We start from the raw sequence: 16,864 nt of genomic DNA, 5'->3' as shown, positions 1-16,864 counted from the left end.
AACATCTCGGTGTCCCACCCGTTGGGCTGGAGCCACTGGGTCGCCTCATCCTTTAGCCGGTGCGCGAATATGAAGGGCCGGTCCTCTGACGCCAGCTTCATGGCCCGGAACCTTCGGCGGTGATCTTCTGGGCTGTTGCCGGCCCGGTTAAGGATGGCGTGCCTTTGGTTGGCGTAGTGCGTGCGGGCCGACGCCGGGAGACTCAACGCCGCCCTCTGAGCCTCCCCCACCAGGAGCGGCAGCAGCATCGCGCCCCATTCTTCCTCCGGCCACTTGCACGACCTCGCTGTGGCCTCGAACACTTCCAGGAAGGACTGTGGGTCCTCCCCCTCCACCATGCGCTCCATGGAGGCCGAGCCACCCGCTGTTTCCGTCTGGCTCATCCAGGCCTGCAGCACCTGGGTCTGCAGCCGGCCTGCCGCATACACTTCGGCCAAGAATTGGCCCAACGCTTGCAGGATTGGTGCCGACATCTATCTCTGATTCTCCCGGTTGGGTGCCACTATAGCAAGGCTCTTGCTGGGGTTCTCTAATCACAGGAATGGCAGCACACTCCAGGCAGCGTTTACAATGTTTTAATGTCTTTTCTGTTACTCTCAAATATTGATTCGGTCTTTTCAGACCGTACTTCCATTCAACGCTTAATCTCCGTCTGTCCATGCATTTGGCTTTTCAGCCGATTGTCCTCCTTGTCGTGTCTTCCTCGGTCTCCCTCCTGTCAAGGTCTTCCATGCTCCTAATAAAGGGAAAGGTGATTAGATAACTCGTTCCAGCTGAGATTATCCACTTACCTGTCAGCTGCTTCATGGCCTCTCTCATATTGTACGCTGTTAAATACCTGTGATTGGATATATTTCAAACTTGTCCCACCCATTTAGAAGACAAAATTAAATATAATTGGATTTTGTTTCTGACAAATTTTAGTCTCGTTTTTAGCTCGTCGACACTGGTTTACTGAGGGCTGAGGGGAAGGGTGTGTGTGTGTGCGCGCGCACACAGACTCGCGGAGCCATATTCAGCGGAGGGACAGAAAAGGGTGAAGATGATATCATACAAGTGTTGTAGGTTGCTGCATGTCCCTTTCAGCGTACTACTAAGCTACTGCTACTGTCAACTTGTCATGTAATGTTATACATTTTGTGGGTACATTCTCAACTTCAAACATTTTGATTTCCAGGAGCGAGACATTTATTTGAGGCCTCTTGCCCCGACGTAAAGACGGCCCCAATTAATAATCATGATTCAAACAATGTTGGTAAAAAATTATCGCGATTATTATTTTAGCCATAATTTTGCAGCCCTAGACGGCACCTAAAAACAAATGATTCAAAGATTTGTTAAAAAAAAAGGCCCATCAAATTGTTAAGCACTATTGCACGTCATGCAAGTGTAATGCAAAAAGTTCAATATCACAAAATATAACCAATAAAAACGCTAAAGATTGATATTTTATTGACAAATGGAAAAGATAATCAAATCTAATTTTTAAGCATTTGTAGCTGTCAAACAAGCGTAAAAAGAAACTAAACCCTGTTATTAACACATAAAAATGCAGTTTGAATGATGATTGGGTAACAATGATGAAACAATGTTTCTCCTACGTACTGTGCAAATGTAAATAAAATGTCAACCACACACTCTTCTTACTTTGTTAATAAATTAAGCAATCATGGACAAGCCAAATTCGCCATATTCATGTACAACAATGCACATAAAATATTATATGCAGCCATTTTCAACCAGTTGTTGTGAACAGAGCTTAAATCAGTCAACAGTTGAGATACTCTAAACAGGAAGCATGACAAGGAGCATTTATTGATTCATTCACGACTTCATTAGCCTAAAGTAGAGTCGCTTGTCTCGTCTGTATGCTCTATGCTCCTCAAGTCCCCTATTTACTCAGCATCCTCCAGGCTGCTAGCGTCCTTCTTTCTCAACCTGTTAGCGCCAACCCTGATTTTGCCATTTTTAAGTAAGAAGCTGCACAAATGGCCCCGTGATCCTTTGAAGAGAGAACAAGAGAGACAGAGAGAGATCAAGATGTGAGAAATGTGAGCAGTTCAAAAGTCATGCAATGAGCAGCGGCCACAGAGCATAATTGTCGTCAGACGAGTGCATCTTCAGAATAGAACATGCTTGTTTATGCGTTTGTGTTTCTTCCCCAGAGCGGCCACCTTCCCGCTGTAAGACTTTGGGACGTGGCCGAGCGGCGGCAAGTGACCGAGCTCCAGAAGCACAAATATGGCATTTCCTGTGTGGCCTTCTCGCCCGACTGCAAGTACATCGTCAGCGTGGGCAACCAACACGACATGATGGTCAATGTGTGGGCGTGGAAAGTAAGCGTTAGAACTACATACTATCACAGCAGAGCTCACAGCATACACGCATTGTTCAGACACAGCTCACTTTCTCACCCCAGAATATTCAGACTCTGAAGGCTGTGATTGGTTGGATTCCTTTACAGGATTTCCTGTGTGTATTAGACAGGTTCACCTTCATGAGCGACTTTGTCGAGTTCAGCTCGCCAGGTATTTGCAATAAAAGCAATTGATAGTTCCATCTGCTACAATACTTCTCCTCTAGCATTAACTATGATTGTTTACTTGTGCCAAAAGAAATCTAACAAGTTAAATATTTCACAAGATTTGTGGTTGCACAACCCCAACAAAATGATACAAAAGCAGTAGAGTCCCAAGTGCAGCCCGGGGGAAATTAGTGTGGCACGTTTTTTTTTTTCATTTAAAATATAATGAAAGCAAAGAATACAGCCAAAAGGTAAGAATACAGCAAAAGGGCACAGTATAATACAAGGTATTTGGATCATTTTAAAAGTGTACCATTTTTAACATGATCATTTTTATGTGCACATAATGCTTGTAAATTGTATGATACAGCACTGTTGGTTAAGACGTCTTCTTCATTGCACTTTATAAACACTGTATGCTTATCATGTTTCTCAAGATTACCCATACTTATAGAACGTTTAAGTTATGTACCTAATCCATGGCTCAGTTTCATTCCGAGGTAGGAGAAAAAGTTGAAATGTTGATACTACCGTAATAACCAGTGTTCGATCATATTAACAGCGGTATGATGTTTTTCTAGCTTTTTAAAAAATGTTTCAGTAAAGAGCAATGTAATTAATTACTTTTTTGTACATAGCGTTGTTAACGTCCGAGTTAAAATCCCAGTAAGTTCACTTGAGGAAGTAGCTCCTTACTAGTGCAAGCGGTAGCAACCGCCTGTACACACAGATACACACGCACGCACGCACACACACACACACACACACACACACACACACACACACACACACACACACACACACACACACACACACACACACACACACACACACACACACACACACACACACGTGCACACAGTACTACTAGTACTATGGGGTAATAATGAACATTCAATAAAGTGACAATCATCAACAATGAACATCCTGTAATACCCAAGTTGTGGACAAGGAGAGACACAGCCATTGAGGCGCATTTAATTGCTTTATTAACTATCAGTGAAAACATTCCGCAGGTGTTGCCGTCAACAATCTCCTTCTTTCCGCAGACTACAAATGCTGAGCTAAAACAGCCAATGTGCGCGCCCTCACTGAAGTCATGCTTCACTTGGCAACAGGCACCGCCCTTTAAAGGCAATTTAAATGCACTCTTCTCTAATGAAACGCTTCTCAACTGCATTCACCAGAAAAAATTAAGTTTGAAAAAAAGTAACACATTAATTACTTGCCCTAGTAATTAATTACATCTATCAAAGAATAATTATGTGAGTAACTGAATTACTTTTTTTGGAAAGTGAAGAATAACTGTACTCAAGTACTTTTTTAAAAGTAACTTTCCCAACACAGCTAATAACTAATAATACCAGAAAGCTTTGTCTTTAAATATGTATATATTAGTTTTACAAAAAATATGTAAACTAAAGAGTATGCTGCCCTACAGTGTAAAAAGTTTAGACAAAAGGTATGAAATCAATATATTCTGTATATATATATATATATATATATATATATATATATATATATACATATATATATATTAAAAAAATGTATATACACACACATATATATATTTTTGTACAGTTGTTTTTTTATTTGTATATAACATAAATCTGATACAAAAATGTAAATGATAACCTTTTGTTACGATACTGATGCTCGATGTTACTGTTTGCGTCACAGAAGGATGTGGTGGTTGCTGCCAACAAGGTGTCCAGCAAGGTGACAGGGGTGTCGTTCTCTGAGGACAGCTCCTACTTTGTCACTGTGGGCAACCGACATGTCAAGTTCTGGTATCTGGACCACTGCAAGGCCACTAAGGTACTCACATCAGTGTTCTGATCGTTACTCTAAAGTGTTATGACTCAGTTAACTGGAATAAAACAACTCTTTAGGCCAAGGAGAAATGTTTGTTTATGCACATCACTGCTCTGTTATATAGATATTATACAAATAAATACAATGTAAATATGAATTGTAGTGCCTTCTGTATGAGCATGATCTACTCAATACAGGCTGTATGGCTCTGCGATTTTTTTTCAGGCCAGCGCTCCCGTTCCCCTGCTGGGCCGCTCGGGGCTGCTGGGCGAGCTGAGGAACAACTTCTTTTGCGACGTAGCGTGTGGGCGGGGCCAGAAAAGAGACTCTACCTTCTGCATCACGTCCTCTGGCCTGCTGTGCGAGTTCAACAGCATGAGGATGCTGGACAAGTGGGTGGACCTGCAGGTAAGAGAACATCTAACCTTGATGCTTGATTTTAAACCATTTAAAAGTGCTCTACTTGGAACACACCGTTTTGTATGCCTGTAGCTTTTATGCTATTGAGCTGTCCACGCCTGTCTCCAACAGTGTGTGTTACCAAGTGGCGCTGTTGTGCACTTTATACACTAAATATACAGTAGATACCAAAAATTTAGAATAATGAATGTAACTATGAAAAGCTTAATTATAAGGCAATTTTAATACTGTAAACCTAAAATATGCCCCTTACAGCTTTTTAAAATGATGTTGGACACATGGAGAAATAATTACTGGCGTACAGTATTGTGTATTCTTATTTTTGTATTCTCATACATTCTTATTTCTATTATTTTTTTCAAGTAATAAATTAAATAACTTCATTACAATTTTAAATGTTTTATGTATTTTTTTAATAACAAATTATATATTTTGTGTATAAGCATATAACACGTTTTGTCAAAGCACATCCTGCTCCAAAATGTCGAGAATTGATTTGTGAGACACGCCCTCTGCTGGATTACCCTTACTCTGCAGATGTGCCATCAAACCCATCCATCCATCCATTTTCTACCGCTTATTCCCTTTTGGGGTCGCGGGGGGCGCTGGCGCCTATCTCATCAAACCACTTCTGTTTAAATTACCAACAAAAAAATAAATTATTTACAATTTAAAGCAAATAAAATAAATCAGTTATTATGCGGGGCAGCAGATGCCTAACCGCGACTTGGCATGATTCAACTGTACTAACTTTGCACTTGCCATACATTACATACAACAACATAATATTAAGGAGTGAGACAGGAGGACATAAACGTTACCCACACCAGCAACGCTATGTAAGGTAAATGCTAACATTCCATTTTAATAGCAAAATCATGCATTAGCAAATTTGCTGTAGAAAAACAACATGACTTATGCCTCCACATCAATAACTGACTGATGTATAGTTCGTGGAGTGCCAAACTTTATTTTAAGATGTGAAGCTAAGCCTTGGGAAATAAGTTTTTCTGTCAATAGCAAGCATTTTAGCATCTTTTTTTCTCAGAAACGCAGCAAACAAGTGAGAGATGATAGTGTTTTTTCTCACGTTTAATTTTCATGAGGAGGCCAAAACGTAACTTTTGCATAAAAAGGCCTTTTCACATTTATACTAGTAATTTTCAAATTAGTAATTTTCTAGTGGTTCGGCAAAGAATCCCTTACCTAAATATTCAAACACCGTGTTACTGTTCAAACCATGTGTAATGTTACAGTGGCTAAAATATTAAATACACTTGTGAAATAAAACCTCTGTCTTGTTTTTATGAATATTTAGGCCTACTAAGCTACTTTATTTTAATGTTGGTCATTATGCTGGTAAGTTTGAGAACCACTGTTCTATTTTTTAGAAGGGTGTGGCCCAGTCGCTATCTTTGTCTGAGGACAGGATCTTCTGCGCCTGCGCCGATGGAACGGTACGAGCATTTAGCTCTCTTGACCTGCACTTTGTATGTACACTGCCACGGCCACACCCCCTTGGTGCCGACATCGCCTTCATTACTAAGGCCAGGTGAGTAGAAGCTTTCCTTATTGACAGTCATACACTGAAAGATTAAGTGCTTGTCAAGGAATAGTGCTTCCTGCGTAACAGTCTAAATACAGCGTTGGTGTCGTAAGATGACAGAAGCACTGTACTCACACATTTCTCTTTTGCCAGTCACTTATTTTTCACCAAGTCCGACGCACGCTACCCGGACGCCATCGCAATAACCTACGACCCTGTCAGCCACTGGCTCAGCTGCGTCTACAACGATCACAGCCTGTACGTCTGGGATGTGAAAGACATCAACCGGGTGGGGAAGGTCCACTCAGCCCTTTTCCATGCAGATTGTGTCTGGGACCTTGAGGTAAACACTGGCTAAGAATTATGTGACAAATTAAAAAAAAACACGCATATAGCAGTCTGAACGATAGGGAAAATGTATTCCAGACTAATGCATTATCCACCGATAAATTTAAAAAAAAAAGCTTGAAAAATGTATAGTCTAGCAATTTAGCGGAAATGGTAAAATATTGCTGATTAATGCACCAAGAGTGTCCTGATCCAATATCAGCAATAAAACAAGTATTGGATTATATCGTTTTGCATCTAAAATCTCTAACATAAGTGCTCAAATACAAGCAGTACTGCATCATGTTTACTTGTGCGAAGCTGGACATGCAGTTAACATTTAAATATCCTCCCAGAAGCACACAAGGTTGTTTTTCTTGTATCTTAGACATGTCATTTACAAAAGGTAAGGTGGCTACATGGAGCAAGCAGCTATACAACAGCTAAACACACAATAGCACATAAGCTAGACATACGTAATAAGTGTCCCTAACTGAACAATAAATACAATCTAAAGCATAATCAATATAGACCAGTATTAAATAAATATAGTTTGATTTTACTTACACTTATGAAGTGTCCAGGGCAAAAGTTATTAGAAGGTATCCAGTAACGCATGTGTCCGCATTATTCAACTTACTGTGCCATGAGCTTAATGTAATTAATTATTGTGGCAACTAGGTGTCACCAAAATACCAGTTACCACTCCACTTAAATTTAAAGACCGCCTGAGTCCATTCTTGATTAATAGTCATAAATATCCCTCCATCCAGTTTCTACCGCTTGTCCCTTATGGGGACAACACTAACCTGATGGGTAGGTTAGTGCTTTTTATACCTACCATTGTTCTTCTGTTTGACTAATTTCACTTGATCATAACTGTTTCATACAACATATACTGCATACACATATATCCATATATTAATAAACATATAAATAATGTGTAAATAAATCCGGTTTTAGCCAGAGGCTAACTTTCACTTGTAGTCCCCAGACAGGTTGGTGTTTACATACAACCAAATAATAACATTTACAATAAAAAACACTAAGAAAAGTTAAGATCACCACCACAGACTCAATAGTATTCAGGCAAATAAAGGAGAGTTCCAAAAATAGGTAAATACTTAAAAAATAAAATAAAAAAGCAGAATGTATTTGTATTGCATTGTACACAACCCGCATAAAGTGTTGCACACGGCCTAAATAAAATTTCAGGATATCCATCCATTTTCTACCGCTTATCCCCTTTGGGGTCGCGGGGGGCGCTGGTGCCTATCTCAGCTACAATCGGGTGGAAGGCGGTGTACAACCTGGACAAGTCGCCACCTCATCGCAGGGCCAACACAGATAGACAGACCACATTCACGCTCACATTCACACACTAGGGCCAATTTAGTGTTGCCAATCAACCTATCCCCAGGTGCATGTCTTTGGAAGTGGGAGGAAGTTGGAGTACCCGGAGGGAACCTACACAGTCACGGGGAGGACATGCAAACTCCACACAGAAAGATCCCGAGCCCGGGATTGAACCCAGGACTACTCAGGACTTTCGTATTGTGAGGCAGACGCACTAACACCTCTGTCACCGTGCTGCCCAATTTCAGGATATAGATGTGAAAATTACACACACAAATAAACACAGTGATAGAAGGTAATTTAATCAAGGTCATGAAATGAGCACTAAAACATTTTTACAATTTCAGGATATAGATGTGAAAATAATGTTTTAGTGCTCAAATTATGACCTTGATTAAATTACATTTTATCACTGTGTTTATTTGTGTGTGTATTAAATAATATATACTTGAAAATCCAAGCAAAAAATATAGCAATATTTAAATTCTTTAGCAAAATGTAATAAAATGATTTTAGGCCTTTGTCTCACTGATCAATCCATCCGTCCATTTTCTACCGCTTGTCCCTTTTTTGGGGTTTGCTTGGGGTGCTGGAGCCTATCTCGGCTGCATTCGGGCGGAAGGCGGGTACACCCTGGACAAGTCATTGGGTGAAAATTAAGTTGTGTAATCAAAATTCGTTCTATAAAGAAATAAATACATCTATCACTTATATATATATATATATATGTATATATATATATATATACATATATATATATATATATGTATATATATATATATATATATATATATATATATATATATATATATATATATATATATATATGTTTATTTATAATTATCTGTATATATTCATACACATTTTATTTTTTCGTATGTTGTCAATTTATCGCATTATGTTGGCAAGCTAAATTCTACCTACCTAATTAATTAGGTGTCCATAACCGCATGCTTTCTTAGATGGTTCCAGATGTTCCTGAAACAGCAGCCGATCTGTCTCCTGCTGCATTCCTCAGCTGTTCGTCAGATAACACCATCAGACTTTGGCACGTGGATGACCGCACACACATTCGTTCTCGCAACATCCTCAGCAGTGTGAGTTTCGGTTCCAAAGAAACGAGAAATCATCATCACACACTCAACAAAGGGGTACTGAATTTTCTCTGCTCTTTTAAATGTTGCTTTTATTGCAGGACCTTTTTAAGATAATCTACACTGGCGGCAGGACCGTCGCCTCATATGACCCTGAAAATATGGCCAACGTGAGCGTGGATGGACAATCGGCAGAAAGTAGAGCAGGCGTCAGGACCATTTGTGTCAGCCCCGATGGAAAACACCTGGCGTCTGGAGATAGAAACGGGTTGCTTAGGTAAGCACAGGATTGAAAATTGGCAAGACACATAATTAGGTACACTTGCGCCATGTATGGAGATCCAGATGTTCCTAATATTGTTGCTTGTTTGCAGAATATATTATATATATATATATAATAAGTTTGTCCCATGTCTTGTCTTTGTTGTTCAGAGTTCACGACCTGAGTACAATGCAGGAGCTTCTTAAAGTGGAAGCACATGATGCTGAAATTCTGTGCTTGGAGTACAGCAAACCCGAAACCGGTCAGTGGGTGTAAACATGAATGTTCTGTAAATGCTACACTTAACCACAGTTTCCTGGAGTTGCCTGGTGCATGGTGTACAAATGTAAATAATGAAATAGGAGAGATCAAAGTCCGGACAATGTATACAGTGAAAATTATGTGAAAATGTTTTTAATACTTTGGGATGCTTTATAACAAACATTGTACATGAAAACAACTTAGTAAGAAGCAAAAGAAGAACAAGGACTGAAAAATTATTGTAACAAGAAAAACACATTATATAGAACATTTGTAACACAGAGATATATGGACGCAGAAATTAAGTACAAGAACAAGCTAACTAGCATACTACAAACATGCATTGATGGGCAAGCTACTTGGAAAATGTAGTAAGTCAAGCTGCAAGTTACTCTCGATTAAATGTAGCTAAGCTACAGAGGAAGCTGTCCCTGGAGAATTGTAGCAATCTACACTAAAAGCGACACGGCAAAAGTAGCTTGCTACATCAAAACTACATTTAAAAAATTGAATTTATTTCTTATGGGCCCACATGTATAATCCATCCCTCCATTTTCTACCGCTTGTCCCTTTCGAGATTGCGAGGGGTGCTGGAGCATATCTCAGCTGCATTCGTGTGAAAGGCAGGGTAAACCCTGGACACAATTAATGTTAATTTAACTGAGAGTGTACAAATGGACCCAGTTGGGGTCCATTACTATTAACTATTTGTCATTTAGCTGGAGACACCTTACAACAGGGGTGTCAAACTCAAATACAGAGTGGGCCAAAATTTAAAACTAAACAAAGCCGCGGGCAATGGTTGAACAAATTAACCTTTTAATAGGGACCAAAACCAGTTTTGCATTGAATATTGAACAAGCAAAGGTTATATAACTGTATAGTGACATGCAAAATCGAGTTTCCAATAATAATATTAATAATTAAAAAATATCAATGGCATATCAAATAAAATTTAAATAAAAATTGAACGCCTCTTTTCTATTTGCAGCCTTCTGAGGCAAATATAAAAAAAAACTTTTTCCACAGGCTAATAATACATTTCAAAATAAAATAACAATAATGAATGAATCAAACATTCAAGCCTTGAAGTAGCAAAAGAAAGTGCATTAATAAAACGTTAATTATTGCTCAGTTTGATACACTGATTTGGCTTAACAATGACGATGGAACAAGTAACGTTTATATAAATTAATAGTGCAAAATCAACTTTCAAAAAACAAACAAAAAAACATCAATAGTATATTAAATCCAATTAAAATAAAAAATGTAATGCCTCCTTTCTATTTGAAGCCTTCTGAGTTGAATATCAACATTAACTTTTTCACAGGCTAATAAATTTAAAAATAAAATAACAATGAATAAATCAACCATTCCGGCCTTTTTACTGCTCAGTTTGCGACGCACTGATCTAATCTGATGTGCTCAAGATGCCAGGTATCTGGCTTTTCTTGGATGCTAGTTCATTAATGTCGGGGCTCAGGCTTTGAGCTGAGGCAACCTTCATTATCGAACGAAGGTGTTCATCAGACATATCCTGTGAGACGTTTTCGTCATGTCCATTGAGGAGAAAAGTTGTTCACATAGATAAATGCTGCCGAGCATGGAGAGCAATTGAGCAACTTGGATGCGGAGCTGAGGCATTGTGTCAGGGATGAATCATACTTTGAGTTCAGCATGTCATCACACTGGAGTTCGATCAGCTCCATTTGGAGGTTAGTTGGTGATTTTTCCACATCAACTGTGAAGGGATTACTAAGCAGTTCAAATCTACATTTCTGACCATCAAAGTCGCTAAATCGCCAGCTAAACTCAGCACCGAGTACACTTGAGTTTTTTAGCAAACTGTGCACACAGCAGTAGTGTGTTTTTATGGTTTGGCAGCAGGGGGGCCGGGGGTTGTATATTGTTGCGTCCCGGAAGAGTTAGTGCTGCAAGGGGTTCTGGGTATTTGTTCTGGTGTGTCTATGTTGTGTTACGGTGCAGATGATCTCCCGAAATTTGTTTGTCATTCTTGTTTGTTGTGGGCGCCCAGCGTGGCGCATATTTGTAAGTGTTAATGTTGTTTATACGACCACCCTCGGTGTGACCTGTATGGCTGTTGACCAAGTATGCATTGCATTCGCTTGTGTGTGTGAAAACCTGCATATGTTATGTGATTGAGCCGGCATGCTGTTTGTATGGAGGAAAAGCGGACGTGACGACATGTTTATAGGACGCAAGGCAGAGCCTTTAAGGCACGCCCCCCAATATTGTTGTCCGGGTGGAAATCGGGAGAAATTTGGGAGAATGGTTGCCCCGGGAGATTTTCGGGAGGGGTACTGAACTTTGGGAGTCTCCCAGGAAAATCGGGAGGGTTGGCAAGTATGAGTATTAGCTGTGAAGTGGTATAGAGAATAAAAAAAAATAATCTGATAAATCTATGGGTAAAAAGCAGAGCCTGGCGACGCATGCGCGTTTATCATAACTCTCTCGCTCTCTGTCTCTGCCCCACCCTCACGAATGCTGCTGCGTGCAGCACTTTTTCTTAAAAATGTTTACGTACATTGAAAATACACGCAACCCTTAATTAAAATGCCAGACATTCGAGGCATTTAAAAAACTCCACTTGGACAGCTCTGCAAAGAGGACATATCCCGTGAAAAGAGGAGGTGTGGTCAGTCAATCATAGCCCAGTTGTTTTTTTGATTGATTGAAACTTTTATTAGTAGATTGCACAGTACAGTACATATTCCGTACAATCGACCACTAAATGGTAACACCCGAATAAGTTTTTTAACTTGTTTAAGTCGGGGTCCACGTAAATCACTTCATGGTGCCTCGGTGTGCATTGTTTACACAACGTGCGGTGTGCTACTTAATATGTCCGTGTCGTTCGGTACACCTCCGAACCGTACCGAAACCCCTTTTCCTTATTTTCATGACGATTTACATTGTAGATTGTCACTGAAGGCATCACAACTATGAATGAACACGTATGGAGTTATGTACCGGTACTTAAAAAAAAGTGAAATAACCTAAAACTTGTTTTATATTTTAGTTTCTTCAAAATAGCCACCCTTTGCTCTGATTATTGCTTTGCACACTTTTGGCATTCTCTCAATGAGCTTCAAGAGGTAGTCACCTGAAAGGGTTTTCGCTTCACAGGTGTCATAGTTTTGATGCCTTCAGTGCCAATCTACAATGTAAATCGTCATGAAAATAAAGAAAACGCATTCAAATGAGAAGGTGTGTCGAAACGTTTGGGCTGTACTGTATGTATATAAATATATATATCTGTTATGTACGTGAGGGCTGGAAGGAGACGACACCACGATAAACTTAAGGTTACCAGGTTTATTGTAACCTTTGTTGATTATGTGGGCTGTGTATGCTCCTCTAAGTGTTGGTTGCAGGATTAAGTGTAAAGTTAACCATATAAATAATTCAAGAGGACGTAGTACGTGCGTGATGGGTGAAACCTTCGTCTGACCAAGGGGATAGGCACAAGGGAGATCCGGGGACAGGCGGCAAGCAACAAATGTCCGAGTCCAGGCGAGTGATCGAGGGAGGCAGTCCAATTTCCGGGTGGAGGTCGAGATCCAGCGCTAGAGCACACAGAACAAGGCGGGCACTGCAAGGAGGACAAGGGACAAGTCAACGAGGCAAATGGGCAAAAGACAAAAGAGGCGAGGACAACGAGAAGGAAACCAGAGACGTGAATGCTTACTACAAGAGTTAACGACGTTCCGGCGCAGGATCCGAGGAGTGACTGGATCTTATGCTGTCCCTTTGATTGCTGCCAGGTGCTCTGATGACAGGCAGCCTTGGCGCGTGCGGGGGCGTGTACTGGCATGCTGCCAGAAAGAGTGTGAGAATCTTGGGTTCGCATCCGTTCCGTGACAATTATCTGTATGTATATATATATATATATATATATATATATATATATATATATATATATATATATATATATATATATATATATATATATATATATATATATACTATATATATATATGTGTTTTTTTTGTATATGTATATGTATACAGATATATATATATATATATATATATATATATATATATATATATATATATATATATATATACATCCATCCATCTTCTACCGCTTGTCCCTTTCGGGTTCGCGGGGGATGCTGTAGCCTATCGAAGCTGCATTCGGAAATCAGGTTACACCCTGGACAAGTCGCCATCTATTTTATATATATATACATATATGCTGTATATATATATATATATATACTGTGGCACCTGATTCTCACCTAGACACAGGATTTGGGTTTGCAGAAAGCCGAAAAGGGCATTTGTTGTACAAGTCTTTGTAGGAAGGTGTGGAAGTATCAAAATTAAAGTTTCCATTAACAAACTTAAATATCTCCCATCCGGGGCTCTCAATAATTCACACAGCACACCTCTTTATATGTCGTAGGTATTTGCCACCTAATGCACCTGCCTTGACACAGAGGAGAGCCAGACCTGAATGAGGCAGAGTTAAGGGTTTGTAGCTGGGCCCCACCTGGCCGCACAGCTGGTGGTACTTTAGGCTGATTGAACAGGTACAGGGGAATGTACCGCCCCTTGATGATGCGGCCAAGGCTAGGGCGTTGTCTTCCGTGTTCCACTCTGCCTCCATTCCCTGGCTCCTCCCCTGTGAGGTGCTTAATTGTCAGGCGGAGCTTTAGTGAGACACCACATATCCCTCCCCTAAGCTCGCTAGTCGGTCCGGGAGCTTCTTTGTCATCTTCTTAGAGCCGGGACATGGCGTCTGCATCTGGGATCTCCTTCCCAGGCCGATATTCCACGGTGAAATTGTAATTTTGGAATTCTAGGAACCAGCGTGTGACACGGTCGTTTCGGTCCTTATTTGTGGACATCCATTTCAAGGGGGACGTGGTCTGACACCAAGGTGAAGGTCCTACCCCCTAGGTAGTAGCGGAGGTGGTGTATGGCCCACTTTACTGCCAAGCACTCCTTTTCCACTGTGGCATAATTTCGCTCATGGCTCTAGAGCTTCCTACTAATAAATGTCACTGGGTGCTCTTCTACGTCCACGAGCTGGGCGAGCACGGCTCCAATGCTCGTGCCTGAGGCGTCAGTGTGGAGGATGAACGGCTGGCTGAAGTCAGGTGCTTTCAACACAGGTTCTTCACACAGGGCTTTCTTCAACATCTGGAAGGCCGTCTTGGCCTCAGCCGTCCAGGTGACATGATGGGGCAGTTTGTTCCTTGTCAGTTCATAAATTTGTGTTGCAATCGTAGAGACATTTTTAATAAACTTTTGATAATATGGCACCAGGCCAATAAATGATTTTACTTGTTTTTTCGTCAAGGGGCGGGGCCATTCCCTGATGCGCTCCACTTTGCGGGCCTGGGGTTTCACGCAGCCTCTTTCTATCATGTAGCCTAGATAATCCGTCTGCGTCAGCCCCACTCAGCACTTCATCGCGTTGACAGTCAGTCCTGCATGGCTGAGGGCTCCTAGGACTGCGTCGAGATGCAGGAGATGGCCAGACCAGCTGGTGCTATGGATCACAATATCGTCCAGGTAGGCGGCTGCGTAGTCTTGGTGGGGCCGTAGAATTCTGTCCATCATACTCTGGAATGTTGCCGGCGCCCCTTGGATCCCGAACGGCAAGATGGTATATTCAAATAGCCCCTCTGATGTGGAGAAGGCCGTTTTAGGTTTCACCCGCTCCGACAATGGCACCTGCCAGTAGCCTTTGGTCAGGTCCAGGATGCTGACGAACCGAGCGGGGCCGAGCCGCTCTATCAGCTCATCTACTCTGGGCATGGGATAAGTGTCACACAGCGATATCTCATTTAATTTACGAAAATCATTACAGAATCTTATGGACCCATCTGGTTTAGGAACAATGACAATTGGGCTTGACCGTGGACTTTGGGATTCCTCTATTACTCCAAGGTCCAAATGTTTTTTTACATCTTTTATAGCCGCCCGCCTGGCTTCTGGGATTCGGTAGGGCCTTTGTCGTATCACCTTTCCTGGTTTGGTCTCAATGTCATGTTTGATCATTGATGTCCTTCCCGTCAGGTCCGAGAGGCGGTCCTTGTTCCGTCCCAGGAGTTCCTTCACCCCCTGCTTTTGGGATGGGGAGAGGTCCTCTCCTATAGGTACCGGGGGAGTTGTATGGGGGGGGGGGGTTGCAGTTAAAAAAGCAGCAGATGGCAGCGGCTCTGCCGCGTGCCATTTTTTCAAAATGTTAACATGGTAAACTTGGTGACCTTTTCGCCGGCCTGGCTGGTTTACCTCGTAGTTGACGGGCCCCATTCTCTCAATTACCTCATACGGCCCCTGCCATCTGGCCAGGACCTTGCATTTGCTGGAGGAGACTAATACCAGCACTTTTTCCCCAACCTGGAACTCTCGGAGTGTGGTACCTCTGTTATACGTCCTTGCCTGTTCACTTTGGGCTTTTTCCATGTGTTCTCTTACCATTAGCCAGATTTTGCGAGCCCGGGATTTTAGTTGGGCGACAGGGCCCATCACACTGCCGTGTGGCGAGGGTTGGTTCTCCCAGGTTTCTTTTGGAATGTCCAGCAGGCCTCGGGGACGTCAGCCATAAACGAGCTCAAAGGGGGAGAAGCCAATGGACGCCTGGGGTACCTCTCTGATAGCAAAGAGGACATATGGAATGAGGTGATCCCAGTCTTTCCCGTCTTCGTCGGCTATTTTTTTTAAGCATCCTTTTCAACGTATAGTTCAAACGTTCCACCAGGCCATCTGTCTGAGGATGATATACAGAGGTTCGTATGCGTTTTTCATTTAACCATTTATAGAGCATGGTTAGCACTTGTGACATGAAACATGTGCCCTGGTCCGTTAAAATCTCATCTGCCATTCCGACTCTGCTAAAAATCATAAACAGTTCGTGTGCGATAGCTTTAGCTGAGGCTGTGCATAATGGTACAGCCTCAGGATATCGGGTGGCATAGTCTAGTATTACCAGTATGTAGCGATGTCCTCTGGCTGACTTTGGGAGTGGTCCAACGATGTCCATTGCCAGACGTGAAAACGGGGTGCCGATGATTAGGAGCGGGACCAAGGGGTTTTGATACGTGGGTCTACGTGCATTCTTTTGGCATTCGGGACAGCTCTTGCAAAAGTGTTCTATGGCTCGTTTCACACCAGGCCAATGGAAGTGGGTTATTATGCGGTCATATGTCTTTTGTACATCTAGGTGAGCTCGCAGCTGGTGAGTATGGGCAAGATAAAGCACTCGGGAGATATGAGACTTAG

The 16,864-nt window shown here is 41.6% G+C and overlaps 1 protein-coding gene across 5 annotated transcripts in view; it reads left to right on the top strand.

Moving 5' to 3' along the window:
• LOC133553159 (mitogen-activated protein kinase-binding protein 1-like) overlaps positions 1-16,864 on the top strand; it is a 70,965-nt gene that overhangs the window by 17,315 nt on the left and 36,786 nt on the right. For all 5 annotated transcript variants that reach the window (XM_061901046.1, XM_061901047.1, XM_061901048.1 and 2 more), the window contains exons 5-12: positions 2,166-2,336; positions 4,205-4,342; positions 4,565-4,747; positions 6,151-6,311; positions 6,459-6,648; positions 8,951-9,085; positions 9,184-9,359; positions 9,515-9,606. In XM_061901046.1, coding sequence (XP_061757030.1) covers positions 2,166-2,336; positions 4,205-4,342; positions 4,565-4,747; positions 6,151-6,311; positions 6,459-6,648; positions 8,951-9,085; positions 9,184-9,359; positions 9,515-9,606 — 1,246 coding nt within the window. The remainder of the gene's footprint in view (positions 1-2,165; positions 2,337-4,204; positions 4,343-4,564; positions 4,748-6,150; positions 6,312-6,458; positions 6,649-8,950; positions 9,086-9,183; positions 9,360-9,514; positions 9,607-16,864) is intronic.

This window comes from Nerophis ophidion, linkage group LG05, assembly GCF_033978795.1.
Source record: "Nerophis ophidion isolate RoL-2023_Sa linkage group LG05, RoL_Noph_v1.0, whole genome shotgun sequence".
Classification (NCBI taxonomy): Eukaryota; Metazoa; Chordata; class Actinopteri; order Syngnathiformes; family Syngnathidae; genus Nerophis; species Nerophis ophidion.
The sequence above is the reverse complement of the archived record's forward strand: the minus strand, read 5'-3'. Positions and strand labels throughout refer to the sequence as shown.